Source organism: Clinocottus analis, unplaced genomic scaffold (genome assembly GCF_023055335.1).
Source record: "Clinocottus analis isolate CAN_PGR_092001 unplaced genomic scaffold, fCliAna1.0.p SCAF_11, whole genome shotgun sequence".
NCBI lineage: Eukaryota > Metazoa > Chordata > Actinopteri > Perciformes > Cottidae > Clinocottus > Clinocottus analis.
In genome coordinates, this window is record NW_027175832.1 from 740,644 (window position 1) to 759,898 (window position 19,255).

The 19,255-nt window shown below is 48.0% G+C and overlaps 1 protein-coding gene across 2 annotated transcripts; it reads right to left on the reverse strand.

Annotated features, from left to right (window-relative positions):
• Window positions 1-220: 220 nt before the first annotated feature.
• nyap2b (neuronal tyrosine-phosphorylated phosphoinositide-3-kinase adaptor 2b) lies at window positions 221-18,924 on the reverse strand. 2 transcript variants are annotated; one of them, XM_068571492.1, is made up of 7 exons: window positions 18,004-18,924; window positions 15,536-15,737; window positions 11,104-11,420; window positions 6,788-7,867; window positions 3,087-4,427; window positions 2,864-2,967; window positions 221-2,470 (listed from the first exon to the last, which is right to left on the reverse strand). In XM_068571492.1, exons 2-7 carry the CDS (start codon window positions 15,712-15,714, stop codon window positions 2,183-2,185), a joined length of 3,309 nt encoding a protein of 1,102 aa, XP_068427593.1. In that variant the 5' UTR covers window positions 15,715-15,737; window positions 18,004-18,924; the 3' UTR covers window positions 221-2,182. The 2 variants fall into 2 exon arrangements, with proteins under 2 accessions (XP_068427593.1, XP_068427592.1); XM_068571491.1 differs by having other exon boundaries at window positions 6,788-7,870.
• Window positions 18,925-19,255: the final 331 nt, after the last annotated feature.

The following is a 19,255-nucleotide window of genomic DNA, read 5'->3' on the forward strand; positions in this document are numbered from 1 at the left end:
TGTAATTATACATTTTAGAATTTTTTTGAAGACCTTTGCTTCATCTATTTTGTGCTCCTGAAATGAAATGTTTGAAAAGGTTTCAACGCTGCGAGTCAGTCGGAGTTCAATCGCTTCCCCAGTTTGGAAAAACAACAGCAGACAAAAATCCCCAGATGGGAGTAAATTAATAATTTTAACAGGATATGGGTTTGAAGTTCATATTTATTTATTTCTCTCAACAGAACCCAAGTGACAATCAGAATACAGTACTTTTTTCCTCAAACATATTTTTTCCTTTTCTTTTTTTATTACGCAAAACAAGAGGACACTCAGTGCAATAGGACAGAGGACTCTGACAGTGCGGTGCTCTCTCTACCTTTTCACAGTGCACGTTTTATACACACAAAAAGATTGTACATCATCATTATTACATTGCCAACCTCCGCCCACCAACATCATGGATAGGGCAAAGTGAATGTCTTAAAACAATCATTTTTAAAGATTCAACTTGCATACAGTGTATCTTGGCACACAGACACAAAAAACACACGCACACACTCACACACACACACACACACACACACAGCTCTCTCCCTCACACACACACAGGTACAACACAGAGGGACCTCGGTAGCATTGATTCCCACCACTGAGGGGATACTGCACTTGCACTCTGAGGGCGAGCTCATTGGTCAAACCCTATTTTGGCAATGTGGACATTGCATTAGAATGAAGAGGACACGTTGAGATGATGTCAGCAGGAGGTTGAGGTAGAGGGAGAGAGCGGGGGAGGGACATGTTTGTCATCAGTCTGATTGAATGTGATGGAATATGATGGGTAGTGCAGATTCTTCTTCTTTTATTCTTTTTTTTTACAAAGCCTCAAAGATTTGCAGGCCGTTGTGCAACCCCCGTCTGCTCGACAGGGTAGAGCGTTTGCCGTGTTGTAGGTCCTTCAACGTTTTGATCACTAAGACGGTTGCCAGCCAATTGAATTGGGAGTATTGTCCGAGACAACCAATCGCAGATGACTGCGTGTCGCACACAGCCGGCCTCCTGAGGCTTCACCTCCCCGCCAATAAATTAAAAACTTACATGGCACAGCTATCTTTTAACATTTTTTAAAAATATATATATAAGCATAATCTTGAAAGTTTATTTCTTAAGCAAGTGCATATGGCTATTATATTAATCTGCAGGAAAATCAAGAAAATGTTCTAAAAGCTCAGGCGCTGATTGTACGGGCGGGTCGTTGGCGTCGCGGCGCTCGTACTCGCCAGCTATTGCCACCAACCTCATTTCAAAGAACCGTCCAAAGTGCAACCACACCCTCATCTCGCTCCAACAGGCTTTGGCTGGTTTGGGAAATTATACTGTTAATAATGTGATCTAATTTACTACCTCCCCACCCTCCTAGTGTATCTGAGAAAACTGTGTTTCACACGTTTCCTGTCTACAACATGCCAGCCAACAGGTTCACCTATAAAACCGCTTCAAAAGGCTTCGACGTAGTGACGGCACCGCTTCTTACTGTAATAAACAAACTGAAGCACGCAAAGTTTCCTGTTTCTGCTCTCGAGCCGACGCTTGTACATTCCTGAACATACTCTACTGGAGCCGGCATGGAGGGCGCTGGAAGCTGAAGCGTGTAGATGGTGAACCCCTCGATTTACAATACGACAGTGACAATGCAAAGTATACAGAGACAGAATTGAATAGTCCATTCAGTTTAGTGCTTTTGCACACAATAACACAGTTGGGCATGAGAAAATGATGCTACTACAGTAAAAGTATTGATAGATTATGCTTTCAAATGAAAAATAACCAAAACAAAATTGAGATAAAAACCGACATTAGATTGCATCCACATCCACTATACATAATTTAAGATGCTTTTTAATCCCCATCTCATTTAGAAAATATCTATTCATCAAATAGCTATACTACTAATTATATTACAAGAATCCAGTCACAGGAAATAGAAAAATATCAAATATCACCAGAGATGATAAGAAAACATGACAACCTGAACGAGCAGAAATATTGCTTGGTAACCACCATTGTCCTTTGACATCAGCGAGGTTCATCCCCCGGGTCTCTGATTGGCCGATGCCCTCGGTGTCGCTGGGAAGAATCAGCACAGCTCAGAGGAGAGAGGGGTCGGGTTGTGTGGCAGCGAGCTGCAGGTGTGTGGTTACGCTCAGATGGCCGTGTCCCAGAATACGGTTTTCTGCGTCGGGTACGGGGGAGGACGGATCTTTTTGGCGCCGCTGCCTTTCTCCCAGCCCGGCAGGACAGGTGCGCTCTCTTGCTTGCACTGAGCGCGCTCCTGGTGCCGGTCCTCGATCCTGTCCGGCGGAGGAGGCCTCTCCAGACACCTCTGCAGGTGCGGGTGTTGCCTGGAGCGGATCTCCACGCAGAGGGTCCGTTTCCTCTCGATCTGGTCCAGCATGGTGGAGTCTCCACAGATCCATGGCATCTGGGGCATCTGAGGAGCAGAGTCCATGTGTGAGGTGAAGCCAATACAGCTTGATTTAAAGGTTAATTGTACAAAAAACATGTATTCCTCTATAACATAAATTACTTATTCATGGCAAAATAAGCAACACTCAAAGTAAGAAAAGTGTTCAAAACTTCTTCATCGAGACTGTCAGTGTAGTTTGATCAGATCTGATCATTTTTTAAGTTATCTTAATTATAATTGGTGCACAAAAGAATTTTTTTTTAAATCCAGTGAGACAGACATGTCTGGTGAAGTTGAGAACTTAAGGGTGCTTGAGGGTCTGCAGGACTCTGCTATGAGTCAGAGTTTGAAACTGACTGAGGAACAATGCTTTGGGTTCCTAACAGGCTAAACTTTGTGAAGAAAAGCTCTGCATACCTGACTCTGATGTGTCTCCGCTGCTTTTCTTTGTGGAGTCCCCATCGGGGAGGGGTTGGCGGGCGAAGAAGGCGAGCGGCCATACTTAGGTGCTACTTTCAGATCTGCAAAAGGAGGAGAAACCACACGTCTGACGCGGAGTACTTTTTTTGTGCCCCATATATAAAAAATGTATATGATCAATTCTACATTTTTGTTTTGAATGTCAAGTCTTGACCCTCACCATTTCCGGTCCCCATGGTCATTGGCGGGCTACCTGAAGGTCTCCCGTGGTGCGTAGGCGTCGTGGTGGATGAATGCTGCCCTGACACTGTGCTGCCGTTCCTCTCCTGTGCTTTTGATTGGTCCGTGCTGTAACTGGCTCTGTTATCTCGTCTGGGCGTGCCGTCTGATCTGTGTCCTCGGTCTTTACTGTCACACCGGTACTCCGTTGCAGAGGGGCTCTTGCTGGTTTTTGCGTCATAATGCTGCTGCTCCGAGCCATTCAGACTTCTGTCTTTGCTGTCCCGTCTCACTTCAAGTCCAGTTCTCCTCAGATCTTTACTGTCCTGTCTGGGCAGAGGGACGGGAGGAGGGAGATCTCCGCCGTTGTGACAGCTGCGATCTCTCCCCTCAGGCTTGGATTCAGAGCCGTAGCCAACCTTGTCCTTGCTGTTGCTGCTCCGAGATGTTTCTTGTCGGGGAAGGATCTCGGGAGGCTGGTCTATTCTGCCTTCATGCCTGTGCTCCATGTCATTTCTTGCTCTCTCTTTGACATCCTGTTGGGGTAACAAATCAGGACGGTGGTCTTTGCTGTCATGTCTAAACTCTGTTCCAGTTCTTGCTCTGTCTTTGCTGTCCGGTCGGGGGAGCAGCTCGGGCGGCCTGTCTCTGCCTTCCTGCTTTGAGTCCACTCCGTTCCTGGCTCTCTCTTTGCTGTCCTGTCGCGGTAGGAGCTCAGGTGGCTGATCCAGCAGTCGCTCTCTGTTTTCATGTCGAGAGTCGACACCGTTTCGTACCTTTTCCTTGCTGTCTTGTCTTTGCAGCAGCTCAGGTGACTGATCGAGCAGTCTCTCTCTGTCTTTGCTGTCCAGCCTCGACAAAGGCTCCATTGCATGTCCGCCGCCCCGATCTTTGCTGTCTCTCCTGGGCATGAGCTCACCGTTGCTAAGCCCTCTGTCCTTGGAGTCCCTTCTTATCAATGGGATGGGCTCCACACTGCTGCAGCCCTTGTCCTTGCTGTCCCTGCGGACAGGTGGCGCATCACCACAGCTGTACGTACGGTCTTTACTGTTGCGTCTGTTGGGAAGTGGCTCTATGTGGCTGCTCCCTCTTTCTCTGTCTTTGTCTCTGTCTTTGTGTTTGTCTTTATCTCTGTCTTTGTTTTTGTCTTTGTCTCTGTCTCTGTTTTTGTCCTTGTCTTTGTCTTTGTCTCTGTCTCTGTCTCTCTCTTTGTCTCTCCGGTGAGAAGACTCTTTGCTGTGGCGATCCTTGGAGTCTCTCTTGGACTCCTTGCTGTGGCCGTGGCTGTGGCGCTCCTTGCCTTCGCGCTTGGACTCACTGTGAGACTTGCTTTTGGACTCGGCTGCAAAAGAAGAAAAAAATGCTTGAATGATTAAACCATCCAAACTTATTCTGCTGCAACTGATAATGCACTGGAAATACATCGTTTAAATACATAATGTGCATTACATATATTGGGTGAAAATATACAGAAAGCAGTTTTTGTTTCAAGTGTCTGCACTACCATCATATCTCCTCTAGGTGTCACTCACGCCCCTCTGCACGGAGGCAGCTGCAGGACGTTATTGGAGTTATATGAGTCATTATGTGGGCTGACGGGCATTAGAGCTGCAATAATATTATTACCAATAATATTAAACATATTCTGAAACATGAATCACTAGCATTGGATGCTTCTGCATAAAACTATAGTCCAGTACGTGTGCATTGAAGATGCTCATGTGGAGCTGTATGTGTGTCACTGATTCAAGGTTTAATAAAGACATTATAGATCATCACTCCAGAAATAAAAAGACACGTGTATGATTGATTTCCACGTGGGCTGTGCCTCTATATGGTTTCTATATGGGCTCTAACATACAGTACCATGAACACGCCTCCCTTATTACGCCCATCCCTTATCATGTTATGTGTGTCGAGGCTTTTTAGTGGCTGTAAGAGAGGGAGTGTGGCGATCAGCCACTTGGTAAGTGGGTTAGAATAGATGTTGCTGCTCCGTAAGAGAGAGAAACACAACCAACCTCCATTCATTGTTCTAGGTTTGTTTGCTCAGAGCAACACACACAACCTGTCGGCCCGTGTGGGGGATGAACACAGGTGTTGGGATTAAACAATTAAAAATGTAAAAGACCTGTTCCCCCCCCCCCCCCCTCCTCTCCTTCATGTATAGAACACATATGCAAACGGTTTACAACCACGTGGGGCTCCAGAACAAAACACTGTCAAAGTTGGTTCGACATCGCTGGGACTTGAATGTACACACGATCTGTCCCTTAACAAGCCATCAATTCAACAGATATAGAAGATTCACTTTAACAGTGAAGTCAAAATAGCAAAACATCGTAAATTGCCCCAGCTCCCACCGTCCCCATCAGCACAGCTGCCTCCGCTCCCTGATTGGCTGGATCCTGACTAGAGTAGGTGCTGATTGGACGGAAAGGAGCATCTGAAATCCTCTGATCAGGCGCAGATTTGAGTTGAGAGCCATATCTATCCTGTGCTTATTGCTGGGTTGTAGACCGGCGTGCCCTGCGCTGTGATTGGCTGCATTACCCGTGAGGAGGGAATCTGCAAATAAGAAACAGGGATTTCTCCTCCTTCCACTGTTGCTATGTTGTAGTTGCTAAGAGCGTTGAGTGAGGATGGATGTGTGGACTCTTTGTAGTTCTTTTAGGATTTAAAATGTGCTCGAATACTTTTCTGTTTGAGGGTTTTGACTTCAGTTGTTTTCTTTCACATCGTACAGCTGAAGACGTGAAGACGTGTGTGTGGTTACTGTTAAACTCTGAAGCACATCCTCTATATAAATGTATTTATGATCAAATAAAACATGACATGCCTAAATATGCATTATAAAAAACCCTCTTGCTTATTTAGTTTTGTTTAATGCCTGCAGTCGTATACCTTTTTTTAAAATTATAGATTCATTTAAACAAATATTTAATATGGTAATATTCCCCCTAAAAATGCATGTTATGCATGAGAAAGTTAATTAGTGACTAAACATAAAATAAAGTTAGAACAAGTGGCTCGATGTCTTTTTGTAAATTTATGTCATAATAAACAAATAATGTTTGCTTTGCATTAATGTTGGCAGAGTTGTGAGTGTGGCACGGCTATCTGTATTTAAAGATGATGTTTACATATTTAAAAGTAATGCTGCCTGATGGCCTAATGCCATGAGTAGGTTTGAGGGACGTGCTGTCCGCTTTAGTCTCTAATCCCCTTAGATTAAATCATACGATCTGTATCAGACTTGGCTAGCCGGGTCTAGATTACTGTCGCGTTGCACAGAGCACCATGGACCTCATGCATGGACCTGCATCCTCTGCACAGCCTCCTAATTTAGCAGGGTTAGACATATGAACGCAAAACAGGGAGGAATTACACTGATGAGGGAACTGAAGACTTGTTTGTGTTGCAGAGTTTACTGCAGCCAACGCGTTTGGACGCCATGTTGTCCATAAACACGGTGAGATGTTACTCCTCTTGCTATTCTGAGACTTTGCAGTCTGTCTAGTGTTGCTCATTCTCATTAACTCTCTTAAATAGACCTTCTTACGAAACCCAGGGTAAGATTCATAAAGGAGAAGCAGTTATAAGCTGTCAACACTCTTCTGAGATCAAAGAGACACAAATAAACATCTTTGTGCCCTTTGCTTCGCTTCGTTCCACAATGAGGAGACAAACGAGACGACTCACTCTCTCCCGGCTCTTTGGACTTCCTGCCACTGGCGTTTTTCTTCAGCATGTTCCTGCCGGTCGTGAACAGGTTGGTCAGTTCATCCAGCGGGCTGGTGGGTGTCCGAGAGCGCCCCGTCGACACATTCTGCATGGAGCCGTGGAGTCGCCCGCCGCCGTCTTGGGGCGGCGAGCCTTTGCCGTGGGGGGTGGCGGAGGCGCTGCGCGGCAGGCCGCCAGGGAACGGCATCGGGGCGTCGAAGGGAGGCGTACGCATGAGGCTGAGAGGGGTGAGGCAGCGGCCCATGCTGACCGGCGACGGGCACGCGGAGTGGCTGCGCTGATAGGAGGACGAGGAGGAGGACTTGTAGAGGGTGCAGGGCAGGGGAGGCGCAGAAGAGCGGCCGGAGATGGTGAGGGTCGGGGTGGCGGTGAGCTCCCTGCGGATGTGTGCGGAGGAGGGGGGCTCGGCGGAGGACGTTGGAGACTTGCTGTAGGACTGGTTCTCCATCATGGGCAACTTGGTGACATCCAGAGGGGTGAGGGGGGACTCGTCTGAGTTGGGCGAGCACTGGGCGGGCGCCGGCGGGAACACCAGCAGCGGAGGCCGGTGGGTAAGTAAATTGGGAAAAGGTGCAGGAATGTCACAAAGTGGAATGTTTCGCGGGGTGGAGCAGCGACTGAGAGGTTCGGGGTCGTAGGGTGCCGGGGTGGGGCACGCCGAGCGGCACCCCACGGGGTCCGTGCGGTACTCCATATCGTCCAGAGCCGGGTACTTCATCTCCTCGTACACGGACTCTCCCGGCTCCTCGTCCTCGCTCTTCAAGGGTTCCCGCGGGCCGACGTCGATCCCGCCCATCTCGATGTAGACGGGTTCGTCTTCGCAGTCGTCTGTGGGGCTGTCGTCGCTCTGCGGAGGCGAGTGGTTGTACTCGCAGGGGGAGCTGACGTGGTGGAGCGGCCTGGAGGGGCAAACGCCGCCGCCGCCGCCGCCGTGGCTCTTTATGTAGGACTCATCGAAGGACACGCTCAGCTGCGTGTTGGGGTTCCTCTTCGGTTTGGGCGGCGGCACCCTCCTGCAGTCCTCACTGCATCCTTGAGCTGCTGGAGGACACAGATGATGAAAGTCAAACACAAAAGACTCACATTTACAATCACCACTGAACAGAAAGTATACTATGTGTGCATTGTTTGCTCATTATAATGTGCATTCTTTTCTAAGAGTATTTGTGGGTCTTTTTCTGCTTTTGGTACAGAACAGCCAGAGGTAAGCAGGGAGGGAGAGAGGAGGAAATGCAGCAAAGGGCTGCAGTTGGATTTGCTGGCTGCAGTTTGGCTTCACACCATGAGGGTCGACCAGGTGAGCTGCTCATCGTCCTTCTGACTGATATTGTGTTGTGGAAATTAGACATAACAACACAATGTTGTCACGTTACTCTTCCGCTGCTCTCTTTCTGCACGGCTATCACACGCGACTGAATCACTGTCATTAACATAAAGCCCACTGCAGTTTTGTGGGTCGGATGTAGGTCAACGTGTATAGCTGAGAGCGATATCTTGAGTCAGATATGTGGGAATAGTTGAGGCATATGCATGTTTCTAGGTCACATATACGGCAGTAGAGCAGTATGTGAGCGTAGTATTTGGGTCACACACACTGTTACTTCTTTCTGATAGTGGTGACGTAGCATTGCATCTCTTTCGATGTGCTGCAGTGAGGCTCACGGTGCAGCGTTCACGTCGACGTGGCGGTACAGTGAGGTCCTAATGCTCGTTCACTCACAGCAGACAGAGCGCTTCACAACCCAGTCGCTAACGGTGTGTTTGTAGGTCAGACACTGCCATGTTTGGATAGCAGCGTCCATTCCTCTGATGGGCAGGAGGAGATAAGTGTGGCTAAGAGCCGGACCATGTCGGAAATCTTAAAACTGCAGATTTTACACCTTTAATAATTCAGATGCCAGATGGCATCGACACACGCGTACTTCCTGTAAGCGTGTGACTCACCACCATCCCTACATGAACGGACACGTGCACTGCACATGCCTGTGCATTCAGAGCAGGCAGGCATGTACACATTTTGACACACAAACTATCATCAATCAGAAAATGGGAGTCTAACTATGCAGGTGTCTGTTTCCTGTTGCGTCTGAATGAAAAGCTCTGCAGGACATGCTACAGAACATTGAGGAACAGATCTACAGTCTGTTCTTCATATCGAGAACATAACTGGAGAGAAAACAATGAAAGATGTCCAGAAAATACAGGAGGTGAAACACAGCTGTGTAATGTGTCCAGGTTGATGTTGATGATGCCAAATTAAACTGAGGCTGACAACCAGGCCCCCTCATTGCCAAGAATGAAGTGTGAATAAAAGACTTGGTGAAAACCTGATGTGTTTAATTTGACTGACATCCTCACATGCTCGAGTACTCGCTCCCTTTCTTTCTGCATGCACATGCATCAAGAGCTGTGTGCACGCTGCAATGTGCACGCTGCAATGTGCACGCTGCAATGTGCACGCTGCAATGTGCACGCTGCAATGTGCACACAGCAGTGAAATGATGCCACTTTTAAATGAACAAATGCATTATTACACTAACAGGTTTCCAGCTTCAGATCTGTTTCATCACTGGTGATGAATCTGTCGCCTCAAACATCTCGTACTCGCTTCTCCTCTCCATCTCTCTATCGCTGCCTCTCCTTCCCCTCCCCCTGCAGCGGATGTGTTTACCCGCACACCCCCTCCCCCTCCCTCTCCTCCTGGGGAAAACGAATCTAGGTCAATCGCTCCTCCTGAATGAATTCTACTCTGAGAAGCTCCTCCCCTTCCCGCTACAGCGCCAGCTACCGAGCGCGCCGCCCTCCCCTTGGCCAGGGACACCCCCACACGCTCGCTCTGATTGGCTGCCTGGCCTCACACTTCAGCATCTCTGGAGCCCCATTGGCTGGAGCCGCTCAGCGACTCTGTGATTGGCCGGGCTGCAGGGGGTCTTGTTTCTGTGGGATGGTTGCCGTGGTGCCCAGGAAGATATGTGTGCACACAGAGAGATCCCCACCAATCTGAGCCGGGCTGGGCGGACTCCCTGAGCGTCACATTGGCATCCGAGCATCCAAAATGAAACGGAGTCAAAGGTTCCTGCTTCCTGCCGTCACCTGCGCCAACGACGGTTAAGAACCACGGTTCTTACGCTCTGAATGCCAGTTTGATTCTGCGATGCTTTGTGCTCTGCAGGCTGAGCTCACGGCCTCGCTCAAGTTAAACTGACGCCTTGTGCTTCTTTCTGTGGCTCGTTGAGGGAAACTTTTGCTTTTGCTCAGTTCATAGCGGTCCTGTTCACTAAAGCTTTTCTTACACTGAGCTGTACTATTGTAATAATAATAATAATAATAATAATAATAATAATAATAATAGTTTCATCCATGGCCAAACTGGCATATTGTGTTATTTTGCTTTAGAAAACTGACTTCAGAAATTAATGGATGGATTCTTGCAGATGTTGATCAAGGCGTCTCTGAATGTTGGCCTTGGAAGTTTTAACTGGAGGAAACATTTTTGGGCTTTATAGATAATTTGCCTTTTATATATTTAAGTAAGTACGTTTTAAATGAGGTCAAAGAACTATAAAAACCCTGCTGCCTGTTTTCTGTGCAGCGAGCAGAGCGTTGACAGCTGACATGTGACCAACGACCTTCTGCAGCGCCGACTTCCTGAATGAAGCTTTGACTTAATACGCAGAACAAATATCAGGACATTACTCCCAGAGAAGAGAAAGTCAGGTTTAAAGTCTGAGGAACCTGCTGAAAGACAAGTGGACATACACCACCTGATGACTACAGACTACATGATGTATCTGTGGGACAAAGGGAAATATCTGTTTATCTGACAGTAACAGGAAGTTACAAGTCCAATAAACTTAGAAATGATCCGCGACCTTCCAACATTTCTCCATGTAATGGCATCCACAATTGTTCTCAACTGTGTATTTAATTATTCTGGATTATGTGTAGATTGTACACTATTATTCAAATACTCTTCGGCAGGCTTTTCCTCGCACAATAAACCGTATCAAGACGATCCAGCGTGGTGCAGCACACATCTTTCATGGCTCTGTTTATGTCGTTCATCGAACACGTTGTCACACTTTTCTTTGTTGTGTAGCACAACATGTGTGAACTTTGGTTTGACTCCATTGCACCTGTAGCTCTTTTTTTGCCATGAATTTGCCAGAACGGTCCTCAGAGTGTTTGCAGTGAACAGCGCTGCCATGTCACAGCGTGCAGAGAGCAGCTATATATAGCGCAGCGGTTTGGTGCAAAGTGCCACCGCCACTCACAGTCACATCGCTCCCCGCGGCAGGCGGACGTGGGGCTGTGGTCCACCGCCTCGGACGACATGCTCAGCTTGGTGGCCGGGTCCCTCCTGGGCTTGGGCGGGGGCTGCTTCCTGGAGGTCGGGCTTCCCACTTCCTCCTCTCCGCCGCCCCCACTGTTCCCACCGCCGACGGAGTGGAGGGACTGGGAGCGCACGGAGAAGCCCTGCCCGCAGGCCAGGGCGTGAGGGTGGGGCATGGGCAGGCGCTCCGGGGGGTCCGGCATCGTGATGGAGCCCATACGCAGGTGCTTCCCCTCGGTCGTGATATCCTCACCTGTCCTGAAACACAAAGCATGAGAGAGAGAGAGAGAGAGAGAGAGAGAGAGGGAGAGGGAGAGAGAGAGAGAGAGAGAGGACATATGCATTTGTAAATATGAATAATAATACAACATTATAATCTATATTTGACAAAATATTTTATTTTTTAAAGCTGAAATAAAAGAGACAACAGTCTTGAAACATCCGCTTGTAAGTTGCTTTTATCAGAAGTCAAGAAAAACAACACAAGCCGTGCACTGACACACAGACTCATCATGGCGTGTGTGTGTGTGTGTGTGTGTGTGTGTGTGTGTGTGTGTGTGTGTGTGTGTGTGTGTGTGTGTGTGTGTGTGTGTGTGCGCTAACTTAACTATATTAGGCATGTTAGTGCCCATGAAAACAAGGTCAGCTCCTCGAGGGCAAAGCATTGATTTGAGTTTAACCCTGGATGTGACCGATGCTACTCACACAGCCACGCACATCATGACACCATGGAAGCACACACACACACACACACACACACACACACACACACACACACACACACACACACACACACACACACACACACACACAATCGATCCCTATAAATGGATGATTGGCCCGAATGGAACGTTAATGATGTCTGAGTGTTGTGTGGTAATGGAGGAAAAGAGGTGTGTGTGTGTGTGTGTGTGTGTGTGTGTGTGTGTGTGTGTGTGTGTGTGTGTGTGTGTGTGTGTGTGTGTGTGTCACAGAGTAAATGAGCTCAAGATCTGACTTTGTCCATGCACAAAAGACCGGACTAGCATGCGATCCATACACACCAGATATCTGCAGTCGGTGTATTTATTTATTCTAACGTCACAAAGTCACAAATGTAAATGTTTAAGCAAATGTCAAGAATTTGCATGTGCAGCTTCACAAATCCCCTACGTGTGCGTGTCTGTGTGTGTGTCTTTGTGACCCCTCAGTGTGTGACTTTGCTGACTCCGGCTCGCTGCCGGCCAGCTGCTGAGCAGAAGGTGCTTGCTGGGGCGGGTTCATTGGTCAGGGGCTTAACTTTGCCTAGCAACAGGGTACCCATAGAAATCACACACAAAACCAGCCACCAGCGCACATTAATAATAAAGCCAACTGCGCGTCATGTGCACATCTTATCACACTGTGTTTAAATGTACAAGAGGAAGATGCAACATGTAGAGCAGGGGTTATTATTCTAGATGAAAACCCCGTGTGTCGTGGTTATTCCTTCATATCACGTGTAAAACTATTAGTTTCACGACATGTGAGAGCTGGTATGGTCTTCCAGTATTTAACTGCTGCATATTGAGAGCTGTCCATCAAGAGTGGAAGCATTGATTTGGAGAAAACCAATAATTCAAAATAGGATTTGAGATAAAAGAGTAAACAGGCGAGTCAAAATGAATTCAATGGCAGCAACACGTTAAGTTTGATGTGTACATTTCACAAATAAATACGTTTCAGACGGCTACAAACAGATTTAAATGTGTTTTGTATAGTGTAACCGAAAATGAAAAATATGCAATTGCATATATATATATATATATATATATATATATATATATCTCAAGAAAGTTTGATGGGAATTAAAAGATATCTGGTTAAAATATTGCTCCTAGCATGAGTAGAAGATTGGAAAAAAACATTTTTTGTTGTTGTTTGTTTGCTATTTCTTTATGTTATGAATTCCATTTTAAATGGAGCAAATGTTTCTGCCAATTAAGCTCAAAGTAAAAAGCAGAAGAAGTGAGGAGCATCTTCTGTTCAGCCACAGGTGTCAAGAGTTCTTTCATCTCATGTGTGTGTGTGTGTGTGTGTGTGCGACACTGTGTGCACACACGTCCTCTGTTCATGCTGGTGTGTGTTGGGAGGTGTGTGTGTGACTGGAGTATTTATAGGATATTTGCCCAGTGATTGGCTGCAGGACAGACCACAGGTGCTCTTGGACCAGTTGGAGTTGTCGTCGGGCAGCTCTTCCTCTCTTACTGGTGTCACAGCGAGGAAGAGCACAACAAACACACACCCAGGAGATGTCCAGGGTGGAGGAAACAAAACATGTCTACCTGACGTGCACGCGTGCACAAAGAGGAAGCAGTCGTTTAGAATTTGCATGCATATGTAAATATCAGTAAAATGAGGTGTGTGTTTGTGTCTGTGTGTGTGTGTGTGTGTGTGTAAATACACGTTCACATTTAAGCCAATTTTTGGACGTCTATCTCTCTCTGTGTGTGTGTGTGTGTGTGTGTGTGTGTGTGTGTGTGTGTGTGTGTGTGTGTGTGTGTGTGTGTGTGTGTGTGTGCATGAATGTGTAAATCACTTCTGCTGATGAAATACAATAACAGTGAGAGCAGCAGCAGGAAGACCCGCCTCACTCAAAACTAACCGGCTGATCTGATTGGCCGATGGCTGCTCCAGCTGTCACCAGGCAGAACTCATCTCCTGTATTTCAGCTCACACTTAATCTCTGGCTAACAGGTTTTTTTTCTACCCCCCCACTCTTAAACACATTTGCTCTAACAGGCTCTTCCCCCTCACGCTCTCAGAGGCCATTTGTTCTCTCACACAAACTAATATCTGATATGTTCACGCTGTGCATGTCCATGCACGCACATGCACACATGCATCCTCACACACTCTCCCTCTCCCAGTCAGTTACTGTAAAATGGGTCGTCTCATTGACCTACTTATAGGCCTCATGAGAAATCCAGTTATTTTTTAGACTTTTCCTCCAGTGACTGTGTATTAATATTTTAGCTTTGGCAACAGCTGAGAGACACAGGAAGCAGGACACTAGATGTTCCTCCGGCATCGCCCGGTGTCCACTTTACTCATGACAGACCTGCAACAGACCGCTAACAGCACAGACGCAGAGATATCTGGCCGACAAGTGATGAAGAGAAAGTCCAGGATAGATTTATGAATGTGTTTTTAGTCTAACTCAGCTCTCTATCGCATTTCTGCAGGATAGTTGAGCTCTAACTCACCTCTGTGTGATATACAGTAAGTATACAACGCGCTGTGTACGCACACTCACAGCATAAGCCTGCACACTGATCATCATTAGAGTAATTGTTTGTTCACGAAGCGAGGAACACGTGTTTCTCTACGACTGTGTGTGTTCTCTCAGATAAAATATGCATCCATTGATTCTTTTTCTGTCTCCTGTAACGCTCCTATCAGTATACTTTTCTATTAAATACACACAGTGACTGTAATTTATGAGGAATACTCTTTTTTTAATTCCTGTTCAGATGTCATCAGACCTAAAATTGTATTAAAATGTCTATTATTATATATTCCATGCTGGAGCACACACACAAGCTGATGAAGAACTCAAATCACTTTTAACGACTGAACAACTTCAAAACACAACAATATTAAAACAAAGAGAGTGATCACTGGCGTTATTTCACGCTCACAACATTTTGGGGAGGAGGAGCAACACAGCTGTTCATGCATCGTCCTGCGATGCTCTCAGTGACTCAGAGCTTCTCTTTCTACCCGACAACACCAGCGCGCCGCGTCCACATGCTCGTCACGTTGCAAGTGTGCGCTTCTCGTTTCCACACAAGTTCAGGCAACACAAAGGTGCTGCTGCACACGCGGCTCAGCTGCAGCTGCTGGCTCATCACAACATGTGAAGCACATGCCACTGGTTTCCTTAAACTATGTGAGGTGTGACATCGTCTTCTTTTCACGGATACAACTCACTACACAGTCGTAAAATGTTCTGCAGTATATTCAAATCTCAGTTGCACGAGCATAAAAGAATCAGTGAACGGGTTTCCGTCCTAACACACTTTCTGTTCCTGATTCTAAACGTTCTCAGAACTGGAGCAGAGACGACCTCCATCCAAGGACGAGTCTAAAAGTGAAAAATTAATTATCCTCTGAAGATCACGGGGTGCTTCAGTCCACACTAGCAACATGCAGCAACCTGCCATTGCCACAGGGACACGTGGACACTTGTCCTGATTCCTCACCAACTCCTCCTGCAGTGAACCGGTGACGCTCGCGGAGCAGCATCCCTCTGCTGATGGTGCATGTGTACTTTATGGGATCTCTCCGATACATCTGACAGATATCTGACACAAGCTTCATCAGTGGGTCTGTTTTGCTGAGTTTCTTCCTACCTGCGTATGGCTTCCTCCTGTTTTCTCTTCTTGTCGTTTTTCTCCTGCAGGAATGTCCTATTTCTCTCATTCCTGGCGTGGTCCAGGTTCTGAGCGACCAGGCCGGTGTAGGCTCTCAGCCCGTTGTCCTCAACATACTGGAAAAAACGAAGAGATTCCTCCTCTTTGGAGCTCATCATTCTTCAGGTGTTTCCACAGCATTCTGATGAAGACAAGTATGGAAAACGTTAGCGATAACTGTTTGCCTGAAGAAGATAAACACAGAAAATACTACTAGCCATACGGACTACGTGGGCATCACATATGAGAATGTAATGTCAACAATCATTCTCCTAACCTCAGTTTCTCAAGGTCAGCCTTCACGTGGATTGCATCAGCATTATAATGTCACACAGTTGTCAGATATTTGTGTTGTTCTGAACGTTCCTGCTGTTGAGTTCGTTGCCAATGAAAGATTCATAGACTTGCATCATGTGTCCGCACGAGTAAAACGTTTCCCTGGAGCCTTGCAACAGCTTTCTGGATTGTTTATTGTGCATACATACATAGACTTTCACACACACACGCTCACATGCACATGTGAATATGCAAACAGCCAAAGGACTCACTACCCGGCTCCAGTTACCCACAACCTTCAGATCCAGTCTTTTTATTGGCCGTGGATCAGTAGCGGCTGTTCATTTTCTCAGTTGTGTTTGCACATTTTCTGGCAGAAATCACTGGCTTTAGCCGAGTGAGAGTCTGAATGAAACTGAAAATAGGCTTTCGTGTTCTGCAGTTGCGATTGTGTGCTGGGCTCAGATGTGAACATCGAGCACTCCTGGGACCAACAGCACAGATTAAACCGCTCTTACTCGACTGGTTTTGCACACGCGGACATCATCAGCCCTTCGTCTAAGATCTAAAATTAGTCCTTGTCGCCTTTTGATTCTGTAAAAAGACTTTTTCTGACAGCATCATTGTCAGGATGCTTCTGTGAGGAAAAGCCTCCTCAACCAAACATCCACCTTGGTGCCGTCATGATCCGCTCCTTAGAAATGTGAATAACGTGTTTGTGGCCCAGCGATGGATTCAGAGAGCGCGCCTGTACATCACGCATTTTACTGAAAAACCTGAGCAACTGCTCGCAACTCAGTATGTGCAACGAGCAACTGTCGAATGTGATTTTGGAGAGGCCGGCTGTGCAAGGGAGGAAGACACTGCACGCTTTTATGTAGGTCAATGTTTTCAGATCGGCCTAAGACTCATGCTTGTTTACGTGTGAGAGGAGCGCTGAGCGTGCGTGGGGAGGGGGAGGGGCTCGTGCTCGCTGTATGTTTGTGTGCAGGGAGGCAAGGGCAACGGGGAGGAGGGGGGAGGGGGGGGGGTTGCCAGATGGAGATTGCAAGGCCAACTGAGGGACTGGCCATTGTCTGGCCACCCTCAGTTGGCTCTCTGACTTGTGTCTGTCTATCAATAAATCCAGCGTGGTGCCTCTTGCAGTGGGTTTATGTTCCACTCCCTGCAGCGTATTCTCAACACTCCTCAGCGTAGGTTCATAGCGGCTCGAGCGGAGGACTCGTAGGAGCCAGCAGAACAGATGGAATCACCATCTTGGAGCAGAGTTCAAACTGGGGCACAGATTCCTGGTGTCGAGATGATTTTTTTCTCTTCCTCTTATCTCGGATGCACAGGCACAGCCGGAGATGTGACGCTGTACAAAGGAAATTAATGTTGGTTTCTGAGGAGGAAACCAGGCGCGCCGGTTGGATGTGTTCAGGGTGCAGCGATAGGAAAGCACAGTTCAAACAGTGTTTGAGCTGAATTAAGCCTGCCCGCCTAATCCCTGTAAGCCCGCAGCAGCACTCTGCACTAGAATCAGTTTGTTTATCGCTCTGTTTTCACCACCGAGCCGTTCACGAGATCGTCCTCCAATAACTCATCGACGTAAAATGCCATTCGTGTGCTAATCTCTCTGCAGGCTGTCACCTGAGCGACCCGTTTCCTCCTCAAAGCTTTATGGTCCACTCCATTCTCACTTTCCCCTTCATTTCATGCACTTCAGGCATCTGATCTCTCCTCCCTCCCTGTGGCCCGGCGGACTCGACGGTCGTACCTTCAAGGTGCTTTTAGAGGGAAGAAGGCGACACACCGCTTCTGTTTCCAGGCAACCGTGTCACAGGAGAAGACACCGTGTCAAAAAGATTGCAAGGCCAATAGTCTGGTGACAACATGCGTGGGCGCTCGTGCATGCACACACACACACACACACACACACACACACACACACACACACACACACACACCTCGTGCTGTACAGAGGAGTAAAGGACTCAGGTGCAACACTTGGCATTTTGGGCTGTTTGGGAGGTGTATGTGCATGTGAGTAGAGGAACATTTTGCATGCATTGTCGCGTGTGCAGCGTGAGCGTCTTCACGGGTTCACGGTTCATGTTTGTGTAAAAGCGAGCGTCATGATGCATACTTACAACGGGGCCGTGTCCCTGCTGGTTCGTGGACCAACGCGTCCTCTGTGTTCCCCTGATGAGTCCAGTGCACGCTCGTGAGCTCTGACTTATGTTGGAGCAGCTGTGCACTATTCCACTTAGATCCACATGCACTTCCATCCATCGTACGGTCCAACGGATTGACTTGCTAGAAGGAGTCGCTGTGACCCAGGAAGAGGCTGGCGCCAGAGGGGAGCTGGGCCATCGGGTGCCCGGCCCAACGCTCCCTCCCCCGGGCAGAGAAAGGGGGATGCGACCCCTCCAGTCCAGATGGTGATCCGCTCCTTGCCAGGTGCCAGCTTCACCGCTCCACTCATCTGCACATGCTAGAGACAGGAGGAAGAGGCAGCGTCGCAACAGACCGCACCCGCCAGCATGACACGGATTCACTCCCACATCAAACTCCTCTTGCAGCTGCAGACCAGGGACTCACAGTCTTTCTGCTTCTTCCTTCTCAGAATGTCTCTCTTCCTGCTGAGTTATGTCCAAATGCACAAAGATGTCTCTCACAGGTAAAAGGGACGCGGCTGCACGGCGTCCTGGAGGGTGAAACCGATGTAAGGCAGAGTGGTGTGCGTCTGGCATTCCCTGCCGGCTCCCTCCGCCCGCTGGTCCACACAGGTCTGTACAGTCGGTCTGTGCTTAAGCAGATGACACCGGGCTTCCCAACGATAGATCACAACAACAAGAACACGCCCACTGCCGACTGGAGCCAGCTTCTCCTAGAGCGTCATCCGCTCTCCCTCTCTCTCTTCCCTTTGCCTCCACTCCTGCTTATCTTCCTGTGTGCGTTTAACTCATCTTCACAGGCGCTCGTGCCCTCGTTCATTCCTCCCGTTGGTCCTTTTTCTGCTTGTTTTTTCTTCTCGTGTGTCCCGCCTGCCTTCCCTCTGCAGCTGCACTGTAACTGGAGCCCGAATGTGTTTTTCTGCTTTCAGCACCACGGAGAGCGCTCTCTCTGTCAGGGAGGGGGGGGCACTCAGAGGGGGCCAAGTGGAGAGATGGTAGAGGTGGTGCTGGTGGTGGGGGCTGAGTGGGAGGAGTCATCGGGTTGCCAGGGCGTGACCTCATTAGACACAACCTCCTCTTCCCCTGGCAACCGCTGCGCTCCCCCTCCTCCCTCCTCTCTCCCCCCTCCACCCCCTCCACCCCCCTTGCTCCCACAGCTCGTAAACAAGACCATGATACAAAAACACTTGCAGCAAACACACCGTGTTGCTCTCAAGTGCATTGC

Bases quoted from the DNA above. Each gene is read 5' to 3' on its own strand.
- nyap2b (XM_068571491.1), bottom strand. From the start codon at position 15,714: ATGATGAGCTCCAAAGAGGAGGAATCTCTTCGTTTTTTCCAGTATGTT. The intron at 11,421-15,535 runs GTAGGAAGAAAC...TTTGTGTTTCAG, and splicing joins CAGGAGGAAGCCATACGCAG to GACAGGTGAGGATATCACGA. The intron at 2,968-3,086 runs GTGAGGGTCAAG...CTCCTTTTGCAG, and splicing joins GACCATGGGGACCGGAAATG to ATCTGAAAGTAGCACCTAAG.